General features: G+C 34.8%; 1 protein-coding gene across 6 annotated transcripts in view; it reads right to left on the bottom strand.

The window, feature by feature from the left end:
• The window catches only part of MALRD1 (MAM and LDL receptor class A domain containing 1), a 248,132-nt gene that overhangs the window by 48,070 nt on the left and 175,732 nt on the right, over window positions 1-24,330 (bottom strand). For all 6 annotated transcript variants that reach the window (XM_051802231.1, XM_051802232.1, XM_051802234.1 and 3 more), the window contains 4 exons: window positions 21,936-22,137; window positions 6,223-6,498; window positions 2,930-3,055; window positions 1,783-1,849 (listed from right to left, as the gene is read on the bottom strand). In XM_051802231.1, coding sequence (XP_051658191.1) covers window positions 1,783-1,849; window positions 2,930-3,055; window positions 6,223-6,498; window positions 21,936-22,137 — 671 coding nt within the window. The remainder of the gene's footprint in view (window positions 1-1,782; window positions 1,850-2,929; window positions 3,056-6,222; window positions 6,499-21,935; window positions 22,138-24,330) is intronic.

Genomic DNA, 24,330 nt, shown 5'->3' with positions numbered 1-24,330 from the left:
TGGTATACTTCTACAGTTTTTATTTTACGTACATTTTTATTCTTTTTTTTTTCTTTTTCATAGTGTTGACAAGTGGGATTTCAAAAAAGTCATGCTGAAGTTTATCTCAGAAATGGTTACCTCTCCTGTTGTTATTATATGTATGAGTAATTATAAAGCCTTGAATGGTATTGATATCAGACTGCTGATTTGGTTATCCTTTTTCTTCTCCATTTGCTACTCTCCAGTCACTTCCCTTGCTGGCAGAGTTTTCAGGAAGCCTCTGACTATTACAACATGCACTATTGAACAGAGATGACATATTTCCCCAACACAAGCACATATGACTCTTGGAGTTATGTTAGCCCATCAGTTAGGTCATTTTAATTTCTGTCCCTTTTCTCTGATTGCCTATGCATTGCATCAGAGTTAAATATCATGTTTCTTATTGAATGCTGAGGGAAAGTACCTTATTTACTAGTTTAATTTACTGTTTTTATTCCAACTGTCTTTTATTTCTGTGTATAAAGAAGACTTGCTAGTTTGGTTTCCTTTCTCTTGCAAGTCTGAACATCAGTTCAAATCTTATAATTCTCTTGTATGCTTAAAATCTCAATTACTCCTGCAGTGCTTTGTCCCTACAAGCAATTTTCTTTTTGATCAATGACTTAATCTACAAATTGTAAACTCCCTGTTCCAAATCCCTTTATTTTCTGCTGACTTTTCATTCTATTTCATCTGTAATATTTCTCTGTTGTTTTTGTCCCTTTTCTCTCTTTATGGGTTCCAAGAAGTTTTGAAACAGCCACCTTAATGAAATTCTAAGCTTCTTGCAGAGACTATTCTCTGTTCTATAATAGAGGAGATTCTTTGGGAAATCTACAGGTAATTAACTGTTTTCTGAAAGTCAAATCAAAGTACCCTGTATGAAAGTGCCTATATTTTCTGAGTAGGTTATTTATTATATTTCTTTGACGAGGAAAGGATAAACTTGTCTTGAAAGACAAAGCAGGCTTATTAATGTGCATTTTCTAGCAACTGGGAGACAAACCTTAATGTCTAGTCTTGACTAAGATAGATACTCTGATAAAACAGTGAGTTCTTTATTAATTTGGCAAACTCTTTGGCAAGATCCACTGAAGCATGTGAAAGACAAAAGCACGATAATGCATACCATTTCTTTCTTTGCACTTCAAAAGTCTCCTGTAATTTCCCGATGGGAAACAGTGTGATAGCTTGTGTAAATGAATTCCTTGAGATAGCCTGAGACACCCTCTAATGACTTGTACTTTCTACATCAGAATTGCATACATTGTTTCTTTTTCAGCATAGAGCATATCCAAAAAAAAAAAAATGCAAGCATATGTTTAAACCTTTTTTTTTTGGAATAAGTGGAAAAACATTATTTTCTTTTTCCAAACACATGCCAAAAAGGTAAAGATGAGTATATGGCATGCTGTAAAATCTTCTCTGAGGTACGAAACACCTGCTGCATATAAGGCACAGAAGCATGTGTTGTTAAATGTTGATGTGAAACATGAGACACAGAAAACGGGGTGTCAGGCCAACAGGTTGTCTCACGTAGTGACATATGAAAGTTACAGAAAATTCTATCTGATAAATAATATTCTTCTCAAAATGTGATTTAACTCACTAAATGTAAATAAAAATAGTGTAGACATAAAGACAATTGAAGAAATACACTTCTATTGAATGTCATTTCTGCCTCTGGGGAGCAAAACTTCTCTTTTAACAGCAAGTTTATCCAACCTCAAACACAAGTCAATCACCAATGAAACTTACTGGCATAATGGAACGTCACCTTTGATGATGCATCTTCCTCCATTTTTGCAGTATTCTTCAGGACAAACTGCAAACATAAAATTAAAGATTATAATTTCCCTCTGTTTTTATGTTTGTCATTGTCTAATTTTCAAAATGGCAGAATATTCACATCTGTCATTTTGGTGTTTAACACTTCCAAAACTTCTTCTTTTAGACCCGGTCTTGGTGATATAAATGTGAAGTCATGAGTACATTATAAGCAATAGCGTGCTCTTTCTCTTATAGAAATCCTGATGCTTCACTTGAGCAGGCTTCAAATTTTTCTCCAGTCAGATCTTCATCTGACTCTATTTTCAAATAATAAAAATATATAAAATAAGACCCAAATTATATTTTTGCAATACATGGCATACATTGTGAACTTTATCACATAACTCTTAAAATTGTAAAAACTGAGTTAAATTCTAAAGCATCTTCAGCAAAGCTAGGGGGGTACTGTTAACATAGAACTGGCCCAGTGTTTGTAACTGTCTCGGGAAAGAACAGCAGTAATTTTGTGTCATTGAATGGGATGCTTTGAACCTAGATTTAATTATTTACATAATTATCTACATTTTTGTTAGATTTTATTAATAAAAATAAATTCAGATTGAATATGTATTATTGCCCTGTACTTATCTTTCTCCACCATTTAACTATTGCAAACCAAACCTGAATATTGTGGCAAGTTCATTGTGCTAAAACAAATGCTATTGGGTTTATCTTACAACATGGATTTGCAATACACTTGAAAAAAACAAACAAACAAAACCCAAACAATCCTATTAACTCAAAAATATGGGTTAATAAGTGGGTTACTCAACTGGTTAAAATTAAGGGAGTGCCTAATAGTATACTACAATGGGTTGTAAAGTTTGGGGTTTTTTTAACGATGCGTTTATACCTTAAGAAACATCTCTTGTGAAGATGTTAAGCATATTATTTTTCATCTTTTTTCCCCTCTTTCATCTGTGTCATACTTTCATCAGGAAGACTCATGCCTGATATAATTTGATAGAGTTTTAGAAGAGGAAACTCGGTCAAGTTTGAGGACCGCCTAAAGATTCAGTAGAAAATAGCTATACTTTCTTTATTTCAAATTATATTTTTAAGCAAAACTAAGTACCTGAACAGCTGGACTCATCAAGGCTGAAATCAATGCAGTCTGCAATTCCATCACAACGTTGGGAGACTGCTATGCATTGATTAGTTGATGCACACAACAAAGAACCATTGAAACAATCCTTAATGGCTGAAACAAAAAGTAACATGGTGGTTATTATCCGCTGTATTTCTTTTTCTCACTGTTAAAAAACTAGCAGAAGAAGCCTGATTCATACTGTAGGCTATAAACTTGCATCTGTGTGACCTCTACAAGCTTTCATCTTCAAAAGCATGTAACTTTACTACTGAGTTGCTAAATAAGTAAACAAATACAGAGCACAGATGGTAGAGAAACTGAATTTTCCCATATAATATTTGTGAAGAAGAGGAGGAGGGCATATTAACTTAAAATGTTGAGACCGTAGGCTGCAAAACCCCAAAGAAAACCCATAAAAAGATATCACAAAGCATAATCAACTTTCATTCATCAACCAGTTTTAAAATGATGGAATTAATTTTTTAACACATAATATTGTAACACATTACAGAGGGAACAGTCAAACAAATGGATCTAACTGCTAAATACTTTGCAATTCAAGAGAATGACATTAAGTTATCAGTGCTGAAGCAAAGAATGTTAAGAGCACATGGAGGCACTGAAAACAATGGAGACATGAAAGTGAAATTATTAGATTTTTGTCTATATTTAGTTTTGCAGGTCCAATTAAACCTGTAGAAAGTCTGTTTGAAAGAGTATAATCTTTAATATTTCCTGGGTGTTTAAAACCTACCAGGATCACAAGATTTTAGTTCACTACAGAAAACTCAGAAATCATTTTTTATTCATTGGTATTAGCACTCAATCAGATGGTGTTGGGATCTGCAAAAAAGTAATATATACATCCCATTGGTGCTAATATGTTTGCTTTAGAGATTAAATAGGTGAGATAATGTAACCTTCACTAAAACTGACAGCAAGAAAGGGGATGGCCCAGTAGAACATCTATAACTGGAAAACAGTTACATAATTTTCTTGTTAAATGCAACTAATAACACTACATTAGTTGATATAAAACAGTATTAGCACACTACTGTACAACCTAACTGCTGTGTGAAGTCTACAGGAAATTCTGTCTGCATAAATCTCTAAGTCATGAAGAAAAGTATTTCTGTGGTACAAACTGTGGTTTTAGTAAAGATCTGAGTAATGCTTTTTGTTTGTTTGTTTTGCTTTGTCCTGGCTTTCTTTTGAGCTTTATGCCTAATCTCTGCAAGATGCATTTTGACAACTAGTCTTTATCCAAGAAGAAAACTTTCCCTGGTGAATTCCTGAATTCAGAACCCAGAACATTTTTGACCACCTCTTGTTAAACTTAAATGAATGAAATTACTATGGGACACAAAATGGAAGGTGTCAGTAATTCCTAAATTGAAGTTTTCTAAAATCACCAGGTATATTGGATCTGCATCAAGGAAAAAAAATTAATTTTCAGTCTAAAATCTAAAAAAAATTAAAAAACCACTCTCAATCTGTGCTATTATTGCAGTACACACACACTGGAGTTACTAGCAAAACAATAATTTTTTAGATTATGCATAAATTTCAATAAAATAAATACATTTTTTGAGATATTTACTTTTTCTCTCTGACCTTTCTCTGTTGACAAACTTCTATGGCTTTTCACATGTTTAAAGTAAAAAGCTAGAGATTAAATGCTGTGCTCTCATGGCATACACAGTTTGATCTGAGCACCAGCTGTGACAGTAATCAGCTTTCCACTGATTCCATTCCAAACTAGCACTAACCACTTTCTTTTTGCTTTACCTGCAACCAGTATCTTCTTCATAGAAGAAACACAAATCTCTGCTTCTGTATTTCTATCTTATAATGCCAATAGTCACATGTTTCTATACTATGAACTGAACTTTGGAGTAACACAATGTGATTACAGACCTGAATAAGTTTCCACCCCACTGAGAACCCCAAAGGTGTGCAACATCCATGGAGAACTTTTGTTCTTGGACTAGACCAGGATTTAATTTCCACTCAATTTCTGGGCATTATTTAGAAGTCAAAGCAATAAAATAAATTAAACAAAACAGAACAAACCACAAAACAAAAAAACAACCCCCCTCAAACAACCCCCCTAAACTCCCCAACCTCCCAACATTTCAATTCTTTGGGGGATACTGATAATTATAGAAATCTTGTGGCTTTCAGATTTTGAGAGTCTACATTAACTGTTGTGGTGTGGAGTTGGGATGTGCATGCCGTAGGACACAGCACAGAGTTCTAATGGAGGACAGATTGAAGAGGAAACAACTCAAAGGAAGATTAATGATGAGAGGGTTATTTCAAGAAAGGACTATATAAAATTTCTACATGCCTTCGGGTTATGTAGAATTTAAGATAAGAGATACCTCCAAAATCATGTCTTTTGCCAACAAGACCACAGAGCTCACTTCTGAACAAAAGACATACACAAATAGTTTGCCAAATCCATGCTAGTCTGATACACTAATTTGCATGTGCAATGGCAATATTTAGTAGTTTTGACACAAAATCTAAAGAACTCAAATTTCTAACCCTCTGCAAACTGATATTTACCTTTTATTTTTGTTCTGATAAGTATAAAATATAATGTCAGAAAAACTTTTACAACATGAAAAGTTTAGGAAGAAAAGTTTTTATATTCAAAAATCCTCTTTATTTTTTTTTATGTAGCTAATTATTTTGAAATTCCTAGAATGCATAGGCCTCAGTTCATATACCAATAATGAAATGTTTTGAAATGGGCAGATGTGCAGAGTTCAAAGCCTGTTGTCCTTGTGTTTTGTTTGTGATCCTTTTTCCTTGCTTGGGGCAGAGATTGCTGCTGCTGCATGAACAAACTTGATTTAAAAATCCTTGAAAGGTCAGGACTGTCTTGAATGTTACTGAATTATAGAACTGCTAAAGTCTATCTGTCATATTGGAATCAGAGATTACAGAGCCAATGCAAATGCAGCTGACTGATCTATGGAAAAAATGTAGAAATGCTTGCAATTATTAACAGAAATACAACAGAAATTTTTAAGCATTTACAAAAGTTGATAGGCAGGGAATAAGAATGCATAAGCGAAACTATTCGGAAATGTAAAGTGTCTCTGCAGTAAAATGTCTCTGCAGCATTATACGTGATACATAGTGTTTTTTTGATGAGGGAATGGTGAATTTTACATTATACTTCATTATATTGCTCTTTTTCTTTCCTAAAACATCACTGGTTTAGGCAAGTTAGCATTGCCATAACTCTAGCAATGAAAGTAACTTACGGCAGCCAATTTCATCTTCGTTAAGGCGGCAGTCAGACACACCATCGCATTTCAGAAGGGATGGGATACAGCCAGTGGAGGGACATAGGAACTCTGTTTCCTTGCAGGAGCCTGGAGTCACGGTGGTAGGCCTCTCCATGGGACAATTCATTTCATCACTTCCATCCATACAATCTTCAACCCCGTTGCATCTTGCAGCGAGGGACAAACACTGCTGCGCATACGCGCATGTGAACTTGTCACTGCTGCAAGTTGGAGGGTGTGGATCAGCTGATCCTACAGAGGAAAAAAGAATATTGATTCTCTTCTTTCAGAAGTCATTCATACTGCCTTTGAGATATACATAAGGGCTGCATTTCATAGGCAACCAGCTATCACCCAGCTCGATTGGCTTTTCACCTCTACTAACGAGTCTTCCCACTCTTTTGCAACAGAGACGGGTTTGCTCAGTAGATGAAGCCCAATCCAAGTTCTATAAAAACACAGCTCATAAGTGCAGAACACAGTATTAAAAACATTTTGTCTCATATTAAGTCCATTGCTGTTGCTGCAGCATTTTGCTTCTAAAGCCCACGTTCAGCATTTATTTTGATCCTATTACTTCTTTTGGCATGTACACATAGAAAGGTTAATACTAAAGTATTAATAAATCTTGTCTTTCACCCTGTATCTGGAGAGCATTAAAATACCCCTCATGTTACAATCTTCCTCTATTTGCATTCTGAATAGGTGAAGAAAAATCAAAGACTATGTAAGTCTTGATCAACAAGGAGCACAGTTCATGGAAAGCTATAATGAAAGGTAAGGTCTGAACCTTCAGCAGAGTAAGAAAAAGATTTTCATGAAGTAATAACAAAGATTTTTACTGATGTAGTGTATCATCACTCTGGTTCCATAGCTTAGTTTGTTGTGATAGAGAATTAAATCAAAGAAGATACTAGATAAAAGTAAGTTTCCAGCGTACAACTAAGTTAAAAACATGTTCTTAAAATTTCAGACTTTAACTAATTCAGACAGCTGACAAAAAAAAAAGAAATAGCCCATGCTTGCTTGCATTGCTGGAAGAAAATACTGGAAAAAGCTTTCTGTGATCATGTATATATAAACAAATTTGTCTCAGACACTAAAGTCCCTCTTTCTTCCTACAAAAATCATTGCAACTGAGTTTTACCATCAGAGGACTCAGAACTATATGGGGAAACTGTTTTCTAAGTAGCTGGCTAGGCTAATGTTGTATTCTTTATACCATCCATCTCTATGCTAGTGTCTACCATGGAAGCAATGTGATGGATTCCTGTACTTTTTTTGTGCAGAGAAAAGAAAAGAATCTCTAGAACTTAACTCTATACATTTAATCTTTTCAAAGTCAGTTTGCACCAGGTGAGTAAAGAATATAATATGATTGTTAGAGACAAGGAAAGACAAATTAATGTCACCACTTCTGTAAAGATAGGAGGCTTACTGTTGACTTGGGCTGAAGCAGAGCAGATCAGGCACAAAAGTTATGGATGGGTTTTAGCTTGTTTTTTGAAATGGTGCAAACATTGTTCTCCCACCTCGGATGTCAAATTTTACTGCCACATTAAGGCATGACACTGTAAGGGAGTACCTGGATTTTGTCATGACTTCTAATCTACTGGTCATAGAAGTATGATTGTGTATTCTGCAATACCAGAATACCAGGCAGGGGTTTAACAGCATAAGAACTTTGCTGAAACATGCTCATTTTCTAAGGTACCTGCATTGTGAATATCAGCATTTTGTACCAAAACCAATTAGCCTCTAATGCATTCAGATAAACCGAATACTAACCTTATTTTACTACCTTGTTTCTTGTGAAACCATTACAGGAAAAAGAGATCAAATTTCTGTCTAATATAGACCTTTTCTAGATGATATATTTTTGGGTTTCATATTGACTTTATAAAAAAAGTCATAATTAAAACACTTCGTACACTAGAATATTCCTGACATTACTTCTTACCACTAGTGTTATTAAATTCTGTCATGCTGATAGAAAAATGTATTTGATACACTGAACATAATCTAAACATAAACAATAGAAGTGGATTTTGATGCAGTGAAAGTAATAATCTAGTGATCTTTTGCCCTGTTTGTATTCAGAATTATGTCATAACTCTTTCAAAGATGTGTACATGGGATTGAAAATATTGTGGTTTCATGTCCTTTACAAATATGTTAGTTAAAAAAATTAATTTCATTTATGCTACTTCAAAAGGCTTCTGAAAGTTGCCTTTAGATAGTTGATCATAGACATTTAAATTGTAGATTGATTTTGCACAAATTAGATGTGCTCTATATTTTGCATTTTTTCCTACTTTGATACTGTATTTTAGCAGATAGTTAATAATAGTAGCCCATAAAGGTGTTAGAAATTGGTTTGTCATATAGAATTTGCATATAAGAATTATTTTGTATTTTTAGTTTGCACTTGCTCTAAGAAAGAAAAAGAAAGGGATGTGGATGATGAGTGAAAAGAAAAAGAACAGTACTGGAGATGGATCGCAGCTTTGAAAGAATTGAGAGAGGAAGAAGACTTTGTCTAAGATTACAGACTTTACCTTCCAATAAGGGACGTTACAAATTAAGTTAGAGTTTAATGTTAAAACAGGGTTGTCAGGTTGTGTTTTGTAATGTTTGTAAAGAATCTACCCCCTATTATCCCTTGTTGATTCCCTTACAAGGTTGTTACTCCTCCCCTCTTGTTAATTATGCAATTGTGATTCCTCCCCTTTTGTCCATATCCAATTGTATCTTTTCCTTGGCAAACCCCTCCTCCTATTTGTAATATTCCAGAAAGTTCCCCAGCTTCTCCTATATAAGGGGGAAGCCATCTTAATAAAGTGTTCACTCCTGTTGCACCTACAACCTGTTTCCGACCCTTTGAGTGACCTTCCCCGTTTCCCTTAGCCAGGCTGTGTTAAAGGATATGATTATATTAGTTTGCAAATTTTTTTCTTTCTGTTACTCCTGACCCTTTCCTCACAGTGCCTAGGGGGCATTTAGACAGCAAAAATGACTCAAGCTGCAGTCAGTTCTGCTTAGACACGTGCTTTTGTCCTTGCATAGTCCTGTGCTGGTTTTTCTATGCTTGTTCTGAGACAGTGGAAATCAATCCCAGTTCCAATACTTTTGACAGTTCTCTGGTTGCTTGTTTATGTTGCAGGAAAGATTGTATTTATAGGACATTTGTGAGCACTTCTGACCCAGTTTAATTTTCTATACCTATCTGGTTCATGATATGTATGTTTCTAATATGTTTCTATCCAACTTTGTTCTGTAGCCTGAAATCCCCTCTTAAACTCAATAAGTCTTGAATGTGTTGCTTGTTATGAATCTGGTCTTGAGTGTTAAATTATTTCCAGGCTTTTGTAGCACTGATCAGTTTAGCCTTATGATCCCAATCATATAAATGAGCTTATGCATGCAAATAATCCCTCACTAAATTCAATATTTAGGCAAATGCTTAAATGCTTTATTGAATTTTGGATTATTATTATTATTATTATTATTATTATTATTATTATTATTATTATTATTATTATTATTATTATTATTCCTGACTTGCATACCAGTTATTTTAGAGTGTGCAGTATTCACTGAGGGCAGCAAAGATGTGTCCAATTTATGGTAGAGGTTAAATTAGGGGCAAGGTTAACCAGGGGTCTTGTTGAGGTCTGTTTTATGTTTTCAATTCATTAATAAAAATCCAAAATCATACCCTGAAATCAGCGAAATCATTTTAGATCAGAACCATGCATGAGATGAGGATATACCTCAAAGAACATAAGAATCTTCTCTTGCTTTTTAGCTCACATTATGTATTAGTTCACATTTTTTTGGTTTCAGATACAATAGGAAAATTGTGCTCTGGATGGCATTCTGTAAAACATCAGGATTGTCATGGTCTACCAAAACTCCACTCCCAAGTTCAATCTATTTTCTTTAAATAAAGTAAGTTATAAAGGCTTTTCTCAATTATAAATTAAATCTGCCTGGTAAAAATTTTGAAAATTTATAAAAATATTATTTTGTATATAGCTAACATTTAAAACAAACCAATTAGGAATATGCAAATGTAGAAAATCATTAACTAATTCCAAATGAAATCTCAAGCAACATTAATGCAAAACCAATTACTTGTTTTCAAAACTACCATCTATGTAATTATTTATTTTAAGCTCATCATTATAGTATCTCCCACTGACATGTTTCTTTCTAAGAGTGGTAACATTCATTCTGTTTCCTTGCCATTGGGAAGAATTTAACTAACAGGTTTACACTGCAATGTGGTTTGCAGTGAAAAATGAGCTGGCACTAATGAGAGACTCATCATAAATGCCCTCCATGTACCGAGTCACACAGTGGTACACACCCAACTCAGCCATGGAAACTAACTTTAAACTTATGTATATCCATGAATCTTATATTCCCCTCTTGAAAATATATACAAAAGTTATTTAAACAGCAAAATCTGAAGTATGCTTTTTTGATGCAAATTGGACTATTTCCTTGTGGCCCACAGGTAATTTCTGTCACTTAATACTGTTAGATTCAACAATTACCTGATACTGGCATGCCAAGAAAATGTTTCCCTCACCTTTTCCCAAATGCAGAAAAGATGTTCCCAACACAGCACTCATCTGAGTACCGCATGGCTCTCATTTTCAGACCACGTTCAGAAGTGGAGGAGATATTGTACAGGTTCCTTTTTTAAAAAGGAATCTCTTTGAAACTGTTTAAGGATTTGGAGATAAATCTACTGAAAATAGTAAGTTCTAAGGAAGACAGGACAAAAGCTTTCTGTGTTCAGGCTGCATGACCACTAAAAAGCAGGACTAAATATCTTCAAGAATATGTTCAGTATTTGCACACAGATGAAAAGTAAACTAAACAAAAACAATTTCAGCAAGAATAACCTCTGCACTGCAAAACACTGTCTGAATTTAGATCTGCATGAAAAACAGCAGTAAATTGCTGATGTTCCATTACAGCTAAAGGAATCATGACTTTTTAAGTAGCAATATGAGTACAAGTCCTTATTTATTTTACTTTGCACTCTGTGTTTTATTTTGCATTAACTTTTACCTTGCATATGGCAAATAACCAAAATTAAAGAAAGGGTTTAAAAATGTGCATATAAAATCTACTTGTACATCACAAAAAAGACATTTTAATTAGCTCCTATAACCTGATTTTAAATTTGGTCCTATTCCTTTGTGAAACTTATTCACAACAGCTGTGCTGGCTGAGTTATTATCTAAGGACAGAAAGTGCTACTGCACAGGCACTTTCACACTTTTAAGATAAGTTAGGTAGCTGAGGTAGATAGAAAAACATAAAAATCAGACAAGTGTGTAAAGCAAACAAAATTCGGCATGTACTGCTTCATGAACTGTAATAACTAGAACTGTATATATCTGTATTTCATTGTCATCAGATCAAATAAGTTCCTTTACATACATTTTTATTGCAGTGTGCTAACCATCAAAACATGTTTACAGTAAATACAGCTCATGAGCTGATGATTTGGAAGAAAGGAACCTTTACAATATAAAAAGTATTAAGTCAATGAGTGCTCATTGTCAAGGACATAATTACATGTTTGTGGGATAGGGATTTGTAGAAGGCTTACTGTTGTTTGATGAACGTTATCGGTACACACATGCTTTTTTGTTGTATTATGGCTTTGTCATCCATGGAGTGTAATGATCCTCTTTCCTGACTATAGAGCAAACTCCACAGATCAGCATTGCAAATATTTCATCCATGAATCACAGGGATTCAGTCAGAGGAAACCACAGAACTTCTATTACCCAAAGCAGTTTATATTACACAGTCATTAGCACAACAAGAAACACACAAACATGCTTAATTTGAATGAAGCAACACCTCCAGGCTATACTCCTCTTTTCTGCCTTTCTTCTTCAAATACCAAGATCTTTGGTGCAGAGTAGGTCTCCATTTATATTTATATATCACCTGTAACAGTGAATTTAATGAAAACTAGTGGACATTGGCACTAGAGTCAACACCAGGAAGCATGGAATAAAGTTACCACATATGCTATTAGGCAGCATTTGCTCAGTTGTATCAGAGCTCACTCTAAAGCCCATTTGAGTAAATGGGACAACTCATATTGATTTTAATGGGCCTTGCATCAGACACTTGAAAACTAACAACCTGTCTGTATATTTGCATAAGTAATTTGCCTAGTTAATCTAATAAAAATGGTGGACCTATTAACTGTAGCTAAAAGAGGCCAAAATAACTTCCTCCAATAGTTTACACTAGACAAGAGTATAAATTAATTACAGGCCCAATCCAGTGCATTCATTAAGTTGAAATAGGTGTCAGTCCTCACTTTCACTTCAATAAACACTGGATCAGGGCATGAAATCAGCCCTTTCAAGGTGGCTGCAAGGAAACAACCTTGTTAAAAAAATTAATCAGGCTAAAGTTCCTCAAATACTTTAAAAATCTGTCCATGAAATTTTATCAGTTTCAATAAAGCTTCTGCTAGAAAATAAAATGTTAATTTCCAAGCTTGTAAAAAAGATGAAAAAAGGGGGAAATTGAGTCTGACCAATTGAGTCTTTAAGTCTCTCCCCTTCATGACAAGACAGAGGTATGTGGCAGGGTGCTGAAAGGGTCCCAGAGACCCTGTTACAAAGCTGGAATCAACAAAAGCAGAACTTGGCCCAGTGACTTCAGAGTTTTATATGTCTTGTGCAGAATTTATTTTAAATGATTACAGTTTGCTAACATACAAACATATTGGAAAACAGACAGGTTTACTGCCAGTAAAATCAAGCTATGATTTAGTTTTCACTCAGAGAACTAGTGCTTCTGGCTGGAACACGCTGACTACCTGTGACAGCAATATGGCAATATTTACCATATTTCTGCTAAGAAGAGTACAGGAATTGCTAGCTACGCCTGCTATTGTGATGGATTTATTTGCTTCTTTATTTATTAGGAGCAATGATGAATTGGAGAGGCTCTGAAGCTTTAGTTTTTCAAAGAAAATGAAGTGGGCTGAACTATAGGACAGGTTTCAGTGGAGGAAAGAACAGTTTCTTGGAATCAGCACATTTTCATAAGTGGGATGAGAACATAACACTATCTTTTATTTCTCAGCTTCTGCAAAAAGGAACAAATTTATCATTACCAGTTGAGAAGAGCCCTAAAGAAAAGATTGATATAATTTCTGAGATAAATCTGGCTTGTGATTTACACTTATCAAGGAGATGGGTAAGTTTTACATAATGAAGAACCTGAGAATTTTCTTTTCTGTAAGATAGTATCATGAAATCATTTCATTCCAAAAATTATTTCTCTCCATCCCTCCAGGGAAATATGCTGATTTTTATGAACGAACTTAACAAGGCAAAATGTCATCTCTGTGATTTGAGGGTTTTTTTTGGTGTAAACAAATGGGGTTTGGAGGTTCAATATTAATGAAACTATTTTAATACACTATTAATAAATCCAAAGATTTTTAATTTCCCAAAAGACATCTAGCTCGATTCAGAAGATTTCAGTATTCTGTACAAGTTATAGGAATGCTGAGAGAAACTGAAGAATTTGGACAAAGTATATTTATTGATTTAAACTTACACAACATATTCAGGACTTGCCAATAATTATGCTAGTTTATACAGTGTGATTATCTTATCCTAAAATTGTTCCCAGTTCCTTTTCTAAGAAATCCACAAAAGTTTTTGTTTTGGTGCCAGATAGGTCTGTGCACTGGAAGATACTAGAACAGGCTGAAGAAGCTCTCTAAGGTACTATATCCTAAATCATAATTTTTACTCTAAAAATGCAGAAATACCCCATCTCTGCCAAGCAAAGAGTATCTAAAGCATATACTGATTGGTTTCAGGGAAAAAAATAATTAAGTAAAGAAACTGTTTACAAATTTCCCTGGTATCTCCAGTCCTCTGTTAGTACTAATCTTTCCTCTTACCCTCCTTTGTTTTTATAGGCAGCCTCCCTCAACAGCTCCCCCTGATTCATTTCTTGCCCTTGAGGAAAGAAACTCCCTAAGTTTCTTCTTTTTATATCCCTGAGAAAAAAATAACCTGATAGAGATTTCTGCTTCACTGCAAGCATGAGCAGACAAGCTATCAGTGATTCCCTTGGCTCTGCAACTCAAAGAAATCAGAAGTTAAGTCTCCTCTACAGAGTTTTTCCCCATGATCTAACACTACAGTATCAGCAACTCGGGCAGTTAACTCTTCCAGTATTTCCTACACCCAGGCTCTGGGAGTTTCACAGGATCATTGGCTCTAAGGTTTTCTCAGATGAGTCCTGTTCTGCTGCAGAATTTTCTCAGTGTTGCCTCACACACACACACACACACGCACACACAGGGACACAGACACACACAGGGACACAGAAACACATAGGGACACAGACACACACAGGCACACCTCTCAGCAACATTCTCTCTGTGCCACTGGGCAATTTTTTTTGCACAAACTTCACACAAACACCTACTCTACTTTTTGGGTTGTCTCTTAATTAGATACAAGTTTCATTTATGCTTTTCTAGTAGTAAAAAGGGATCTACTCAAACTACTGGAGAGCATATAAAATCATCTAAAAATGGATGGCTTCTAGGCTATTTCATTATTTGATTAGTTTGCCCATAATGCTTATTGCTGGTCTGCCAATTTAGGGTCTGTATAGGAGAAACATTTTGGTCAATTCATATTTTGCTTCTTGTTCAATTCAGGATTCTTTATTTTGATAACCCTGAAAACAAAAATGGTTTGCACATTTCCAAACTAACACTCAAAACTACAGAGGTTATTTTGTTTCATTTTCTTTTTAGTTGGCATGTAGATAGCATTATACAATAAGAAGTAGTTATGCAGGTAGTTATCAAATATTTTTGAAATATTTGGACACTGTAGCTATATGCTGTTTAGAAAAACTTCATAAAGGTAAATAATTTCACATTTAGAGGAGCAACCCCTCAGTTGATGCCAAGGACACCCAGGTCATGAGTTTGATCCCCGTATGGGCCGTTCACTTAAGAGTTGGATTTGATGATCTTTGTGGGTCCCTTCCAGCTAAGAATATTCTGTGACTGTGGTATCTGAATAGTGTGCACAGAGGAAACAAAACATTCAATTATCTCTCATCTCTGTATTGGAAAAAGTAAAAGAGAGCTGTGAGTAAAGAGTATTCAATAATGTGGTTAAAGATTGTCATTATGTATAAACACACAGATCCTGTTGCGAAGCAAATGGAAGACTGTGGCAGGAAGAACAGGGAAGGTTTATAAACAATCAGGATTCAAAGAGTGTGTTTCATGAAGCAGAGATAAAATATGGGGGAAAAGTCCTCAATATGTGGTTGAGCACTGGAACAGGCTCCCCAGGGAAGTGGTCAAAGCACCAAGCCTGACAGAGTTCAAGAAGAGTTTGGTCAGTGCTTTCAGGCACATGGTGTGATTCTTGGGGATGGTCCTGTGCAGGGCTAAGAGTTGGACTTGATGCTTTTTGTGGGTCCCTTCCAACTCATTATATTCTCTGATTCTATGAATATATTCTTTGAGAAACAAAGAAATAATAACTAGCCAAGATGTTATGACAGTATTTCCAAGCATATGTACCTTTGCTCTGTGGTTTCTTATCTGAAATCAAAAGGGGAGTTGCTCCCTTTTTTTGAAAATTAGATACCTTCAAGACACCACATATGATCTAAAATTACAGTGGTTCAGACTAATATTGATTTTTAAAACCTTAACCAGCCACATAGATTTTTATTTTTTCACTCTTTCTTTCTTTCTTTCTGCTATCTAGCTATATGGAAATAGTCTTTATAGTCACTATTCCTTTATACTGTTATTAAATGAAGAAGTATTGGAATCTATCTTCATTCTGCTGTGTTTGAGTTATAAAAACTCATAAGCAGTTTGAAATAAATGACAATGATAAAGTTCAAATCCTTCCACCTTGAACAAAGACTATGACCTTATAACTTTGGCCTTTGGGGACACCTTCCTTCTCACCTTGGTGCCTGAACTTGCACTTATCATAACTTTTTGGTATGATATACCATATATTCTGCTGTTGGTTGGAGGTCAATAGAAATTATTTTACTCTGAAGGAACTTCAGGATTGGTCTGTCAGGTATGCATCTACTGTGAGATCTGAAACTGTATTATGGAGAAGAAATCCTACCCACCAAATCCTTCTTAAAGAAATCCTACCCACCAGACAAAAGAGTGAATCACCTAGGTTTAAATAAAAGTTTCATACATTTCAAGACCTGAATGAGAAAGCACTGAACATCTTTTATATTCATGAATATAAGCCTAGATTCATACAACCAGCAGTATATAATTAAATTTCTGAATATTAAGAATTTCCCTGGTGTTAAAAGGAGAACAGACAAGTTCAAAGAAAAAAAACAACTGAGGATCATTATTATGAGACTATGTATGGCTCAGGAAGGTTGAATTACAAATGGCTGGCAACAGGGAATGCATTGGAGAAAAACTATATATGGTTCCCCTTTTCTTATACTCTTTCCCAGGCAGGTTGGAGACAGGTTATATTTCTAGATGCACTTTTTCCTTGCTTACTATGGCTACCCAGAAGCTCTGAGTGTGTTTATCCTAAATTTTGATTGAAATATTATTCCTTTTGTCACACAGTTCTTTGCAATATCACCCCTTCTAGAAAGTTAGAAAAGGTGATCTATAGGGACTGACATAGCCATATCTCATGACTGTCTTATGATGGCTCAAAGAAGTTGAAGATTCAGTCTCTGGAGGGTATTAGGTTTTATGGTACTGGGAAGCCTTTGCGCAAATTTTTTAAAAAGACCTTTATAGGTGACTTGGACTTCAATATAAAGCCAAAACCAGCCTTGTAATTCACAGATTCTGATTTGTTTCTTCTATTTGTTTTCTTCACAACGAGTGAAGAAACTATAAGTCAAGAACTATAACAATATCAGAAAAAAACTCAACCCACAGCAGTCTGGAAAATAGCAGTTTTTGTATTCATGCTTCCACCAGGATCAGATGACAGTGTTAGAGAGAACATGTCCTGCCTGTGCTGAGTGTTTTGCATTATTTGAGTTGCCTTTTTATCTCCAGTGTATCCTTATATAATGATTTTTTCTACTGCAGCCAAATCTTCCAGACGAGAAGAAAGCTGCAGCAGGGTGTGAGGGAAAATTTGTAACAGGGACAGTCCTTTCTCATGTGTTAAGTTTACAGGCTAAAAAGACATTTAAAAAAATGTTTTGTAAAGAAAGGAAATTATAAAAGTACAGAAGTAGAAGTAAGCTTGAAAATAAAATAAAGAAAGATGATGAAAAGTATTTCATCAGAAGAAAACAGAAAGAAACAGAAGAAAAGGAAAATACTTAAGATAGCATTAAGCAGCTGCAGGAAGTAAACTATGAAGGCAAACAGAATAAAAACAGAAATTAAAAATAAAGATACTGATAAGGAAAGATGGAGTTAAAGAATAGACACAGAGGCACATCCAGATTTATTTCATTCATATTAATTATTTCACTAAGCAATACTAATACTGAGCTGGTGATAAGCATGACTGATGGTGGAAAAACAAATATGGCTTTCTCACTCTAGAGCCTCCGGCACTGCATGCTATTTGCACTCCTGTTTATACTAAAGATTCATCCCAAATATTCATTTAAAAGTGTCAGCACTATTTTTTTGAATAAACCAAAACATTAAGGCAATTACTTAAAGCAGTACAATTTGAGTTCACAAAGAGCTGCTGCTAAATAGGGCCTAGTGGGTGACTTCACTGCATGAAAGAGCTGGAGCAGCATTCGGTGCTGTCTTTGTACTGAGATTTACCTTCCAGTAGCAGATCTCCACAAGAACAGATATTTTGCTTGGGTGATCTCTGGAAGATATAAATATATTATATATATTTATATATTATATATAAATATATATATATTTATATGTATTATACATAATATATTATATAAATATATAAATATATTTACTATTTATTTGTTTCTCGAGAATACTGTTCCAATACATAGAAGTGCTATTTAACTAGTATGTTACTATTTAAATTACACAGAATTTGTGCATCCAGTTTATTTTTCCGGTAATGAGTGAATGACAAAACACAGTATTCTGATTTTCATAAGCAGAATAAAGTTTGGATATTAGGCATTTTTGTGCTAGTGTTAGGATTTAAATTAGGTATATCCGTAATTTTTAGAATTTCTGTGATGCCTTCTGTTTCAGCTGAACTAGAAATACTACAAGAAAGCTATTAATGAATACAAAATCTGATTCAATACTTTGGAATTTTTGGTCCATCTGAAATCAGAAATTGACTTTTTTTAACTTTTATTTTCAGAAATTGCGACATTAAATAAAAATCAAAGGTGTTTGTTTTTGGGTTTTTTTTTGGTTTTTTGTTGGTTTTTTTTTTTAGATTAAGCAATTACTTAAAAGTTTAATGAAAATTGCTAGAACTGAGTAACAACTAAATTCCTTGGTTCCTAGGATGCACTAATTCCTGTAAAATAAGATCACACAATTTTATCAGCAGAAAGTCATGGCCCTTGAAAAGTGATAAGAGAACATCTCATTTAGAAGATAACTCTGAACTTAGCTAGATCCCTTGCCACTGATGGCTGACGCTGCAGCTTCCTCTGCATCTACATCAACTAGAAGCTACTTCTGCAGTAGGCCTAGCTTGACTTAGCACTAGCCTGACCACAGTTTATTTAAATGTTCAGAAGTATTCTTGGATATCTAGAAACTCTCATGGCTAATGAGGGCTGACTACTTAAAAACATAAAAACCACAACTGAATTAGAGCTGCTGGTAATGGTTTATTACTCGGAGCTCCCAGCCAGCTAAATTGCAATTGCTTCTATTTAGAACATGTTGCCTCAGGAAGCCCAAAGTAATTAAAGAAAAGCTGAGAAATAGTAATATAGAGAGACAAGAAATATCTGCAGTAGCAAAGCTGCCTTCTAAAAGAGCGGACGTTACACAAAACCTGTACCGCAGGTAATACACTTTTCTTTGAGTTAGGTCTTTGAATAAACATAATGAGCAAAAATCAAAGCAGGACTGACAATGGATTAGGTAAACTTTCCCACAGTTTCTGTAACAGAAAAATATTCCTGCTGAAATATCTACAGGACAGTGCTTTTATACCATTTGAGGGTAATATCTTCAAATTTTACCATTGTTTCTGCCGATCTGGGGTCCGGTAGCATGGCGATGGCATTTGGGCGATTATGCTATCTCAAGGAAAGTATTAAGATTTTCTTTGTCTAGTTCTTTATTGAGTGTGTATACCTGTTTTTGGTTTTTTTTTTTTTTTTTTTTTTTTTTTTGTTTAGTCCCTTTTCCCTTTCCCTTTTCTGTTTTCAGGTGTTGGGTTTTTTCTCTTATGTATATATAGTTTTTGTAATTGTATATAAATGTAATATAAGTGTAAATATATATATATATTGCTTTAGCTCTCTCTTATTTCGGTTCTCTTGGTATTTTTTTTCTTTTCCCTTGGTTTTGGCGGGGGGAGCTCTTGCCGTGGGGGTTTGGAGACTTGGCAGGGAGCCAGCTCTAAACCACCACAACCATCTAAATTTTGAAGAAGTTATTCAGTGACAACTATTAGTGAAAAATAGCACCTCCTCCTAAGTAGCTGCTTTTTATCGGGAACAGTATTAAAAAGTCAGAGATAAGTTCTTCTTCCTAAACTTCTGCGGTTTATTTTATTACGTGGGTTTTGTGCAGTTCTCTTGCCTCTTCACAAGCACAGACTTGGCCTACCTGGCTAACAAGGATTATTAGCATAGAACTTTTCCAGGGGCAGTACAAAACCAATCTTAAGTAAGAGCATCAAGATATAGTTTTTTGTCTGGAGAGGAGATTATGTATCAAGTAAAAAACTCCATGTAGATAGGGCATGAATTTTTTACTTATTCAACACTATAACTCTAACAAATTTTCTTAAGCCCAAACTTACAATATATTGTATTTGTAAGACAGAGAGAGTGTGATACAAGTGAGATACTTCGAAGTATTCTACAACTGGAAAATCTCTAGAGAAAAATAAGGTGATTAGAAAATGTTGCTTTATTAAAATTATCTTATTTGTGTAGTTATAATTATTTCAGAATTCCTTAATATACACTTTCCATGGAACATCTTTTTCCTTTCTCTGAATTCAGGGTTGTTCATAATAAATTACCAAAATGTAAGTTCCACAGAATTAGAAAATTGAGTTGTATAAATTGTTGAAATACAGAACTAGGTCTTCCAGTTAATTACAGGTACTTAAAATATATAATTTGAACACTTCCCTATTATGCTATATTATGCATGAAACTGCTTATGTAATTCTTAAGATATGGCTAACAAAGGTGATTTACATAATAAGGGTAGAACAAATGCCTGTTTATGTACATAGTCTGCAGCTCACTGAATAACATTCTAAAATATTATTTGTCTGAACCTATTCTGACAAAATAAACAAACCTTTTGTTGAACATATTCTTTCACTTTAAGCTTTAATCAGCATGTGGTTAATTCTTCAAGGAGGTGCTTACCACAATAAAAGTAATAAAGAAAAATTGTCCTGAACAGTATGACATCTAGTTCATACACAGGCTATCCTATCCAAACAAGAGTTGTTTAATAGGAAGAAAAGTATCCAAGATTTTTATAATCTTAATATTGACATTTATTTAACCATAATCATTCCTATTTGTTCCTTGTGAATGAAGTTCTGCACAAGAAGTTTTCTGTTTCTTTGGTTTTCTTCCTCTCTTGACTTTTCAAAATAAGGAATGGCTAGTATTTCTATTAGAATCTGTATTTGCAAATACATTGCTCTTTTTCTGATACTGTATCGTGTTATATTTTTTTTGCAGAGTAAAGCACTGCCTTCCACAGGCAGGGCATTATCAAACCTTAGAATTTTTTTCTACACAGATCAAGTCACTTACATTGTCTAGCAGAAATGAGATTGTAAACTCTCAAGAGCCTGGCACTGAGGCAAATACATGATGCTGCTGAGATATTTTATGAAGAAAATGAAGATAAAAGAACTAACATATTTTAAAAAAATTGTGAACCACTTTGATATTCATCCATCCCAAAATAAAACCTTCACTAATTTTTTTCATACGGGAGAAAACCAATGTATTTGAATGATAGTAGATCCTTCTCAACTATGGTTCATAATAGCACTAAGACGCCCTAAATGGAAGTAATACTCTGAGTTGGTATAACTATTCATATATTCAAATTCTAGCTATAATACAGAACTGTCGTCCACAAACCATGAGAAAATAACTTTATTCAGACACTGCGCTCAGACAACAAATAGATAGGAACCCCTCTGATAGGTATAATGGCTTTCCTTTAGGGAAAAAATGATAGGGTCATACATGATAAATTTGATCTTTCCTTTTCACATTTTTCTTTCCTTTGAAAAACACATAGTTCTTTGTGTGATTATGCTGCACCCATTTCTTTTCTATTTTTTTTTTTTTGAATTAAGTAAAAACGTACAACTATTGCAATAATTTGAAAAGGAAAATATTTCAGTTTTTGTAAGTGTGATACACATTGAAATATGAAATGCCACAATTTTCCTTTCCCTCTGAAAAGAAAAACATATATTAGATATATTTGTGTAATAGCATACCTCCATCAATGCATTCTGGGGTGAAAGAAATATCATCTAGAGCAAATTCTGTGGGTTCACTCCACCCCACTTCAGCTTCAAAGGCAACTCTGAAAGGGCTGTTACTGGAGAGGACTACACTTGCATACATCCATTTGTTTTCTTCATTTCTACTAGAAGACCACATAAGAATATCCATTCCATGTTCTTCGACTGTATATACCTGTTGATGACAAAACCCAAGAGATGCAACTGAATCAGCATTAAGCAACAGGAAAGTGGGGAACTAGAAGAACACAGCCCAGTAGTGCAGCTCCTGCCTGGATAGTACTTAGATATGGTTGAAATCCACATCCTATTGGTGATGACCAGATGTTACTGAATAATTTTGCCAATGCTAGTTCAGCTTCAAATAAAAAGCTGCCAAGAAGAGAAAATCAAAAGAACTGTTAATACAATCACTAATATGAAAACCTACAGACAGTCTCAGCCTGATGTATAGAAGTTAATGAGTAAAGACTTAACCTCAAATTAATCTAAAAATTGAAGAAAAGACTGAAAAGGATCTTGAGCTATCCTTTCATCTCTAAAAGGTGACCTCCTTATAGTTGATAGATGGAATGAAGATTTTAGAGATAAAAATAAAAGGCTTAGCAACTAGGGATTGAAGGCTGCTATCTGGTACAAGAAATTTATGATAAAATGTTTCAGACCGTCACAGAAACTTATTGCAAGCATACTTAGCAAAGCCATGAATAAAAATAAATAACATAATTAAATAGTGAAAACAGTAAGTAAGACAAAGAATGAAGTTAAAATTACCCAAGAACTGATGAATTTATGCCAAGCACATGAAACTGAAGAATACAGAGGTAATTGCTCTTCCCACTCAAGTATTCAAAATCCTTATACAATCTAAATCAGGTCAAAAATAATGAAAAATAACTGGAATAAAGAAAATAGGCATACTCTAACCATTCCAGATGATAACTATTTCTTTAAGAACCTGAATATTTTAGTCATTATCCAGTGATCCATAGATTCATGTTGCCAACTGAATGTCCCAGTTCAATGATGGAACAGAAAACCTGAGGTTCAAGAAAGTTATAAACAAACCTCTACTAATGATCTGTATAACTAAACAACCTTGATTTTCCCAGTCAACCTAGTAGGACAAATAAGCTAAAAACCTAAATGGCACCATGAACCACATACTTTGTAGAACTTGATGTATTGATTAAAATATCTCTGATGCCTGATGCTCTTGAAAGTTATTTCATTTTTAGAGTAGGTGAGCATCAAGAATACTGATATACAATAATCCAAGTCAGGACCGAATTTAGTCAAGCCTGATATTTGGTTAAAGGACTGTGTAACAGCAATATCTTGTATTCTCTCCCTAAAAGTATGCATATTGCAGGGCTAAAAGGACAAGTGTCAAGAAGAAATAGCTGATTCAACCCATATAATAAAATTAAGAACTATTTGTAACAGTATTCCAGGTTCTAAGGCCTTAATAATTTGAAACCCTTGATTAGAATAACACTACATGTGAGGTTAGGGCTAAGTTACAATACCTGTGTGCGTCTCTACAACCACTCACTATTCTACCAGTCATGAAAGACAACAATCTTGATGATCTAGAATTTTACAGCACATAGCAATTTTAGTGTGGTTTTAGCTATTACTGTATCATTCAGTATTAATTTCTCCTAAAAAATGAGATAATATCACTTTCAATATATCTTGTTAAGTCTCGCAGCTGCACAAATACATGTTGGGAGTGGGAAGAATCAAAAGCATTTAAAGACAATACTGGAATCTCTCTTACAGGACATTTAAAGATTGTCCTATTGTCATGGTTTGAGATAGTCCCCAAATTCAATTCCCTAGCTCCATTCCCCCTCCCACATCTCAGCCTAATGTGAGATGGGTTTTTCCAGACAAAACACACCAGACTCAAAGTGGGGGAAAGGGAATATATTACAATGACTGTACAAATAAATACCATATCACATTATACACACGATCACAACTATCTCTACCATGACATATAGTATTTACAGTGGACCAGATCTCTTCTCTCCTCCAAATAAAAGTCCAGGAGGGAAAGAAGGACAGATCCCTTCCAGTCTCTGAACAGCAGCATCTTCTGAGGCAGCAGTCTGTCTTCTTCACATGCAGCAGCAGCTGATAGCTGGCTTTCTGCCAGCACTCACGAGGGAGGTATTCAACCCTCTCTCGGCCCCATCGCCTCCAACCGAGGGGTCTTCCGTGGGCTTTGTAACCCCAGACAAGGTCGTATCACCACGTCATATCACGAAGACACAGGGGGGTCTTTGTGACGGTCTGGTATCTCCAGGAGACTCAGCTCCTTGCAGGGCCTCTGTGCCCTGTCTCTCAGGCTGCCACCGTG

Source organism: Manacus candei, unplaced genomic scaffold (genome assembly GCF_025592945.1).
Source record: "Manacus candei isolate 608988 ecotype Guabito, Panama unplaced genomic scaffold, ASM2559294v1 h1tg000056l, whole genome shotgun sequence".
Classification (NCBI taxonomy): domain Eukaryota; kingdom Metazoa; phylum Chordata; class Aves; order Passeriformes; family Pipridae; genus Manacus; species Manacus candei.
The sequence above is the reverse complement of the archived record's forward strand: the minus strand, read 5'-3'. Positions and strand labels throughout refer to the sequence as shown.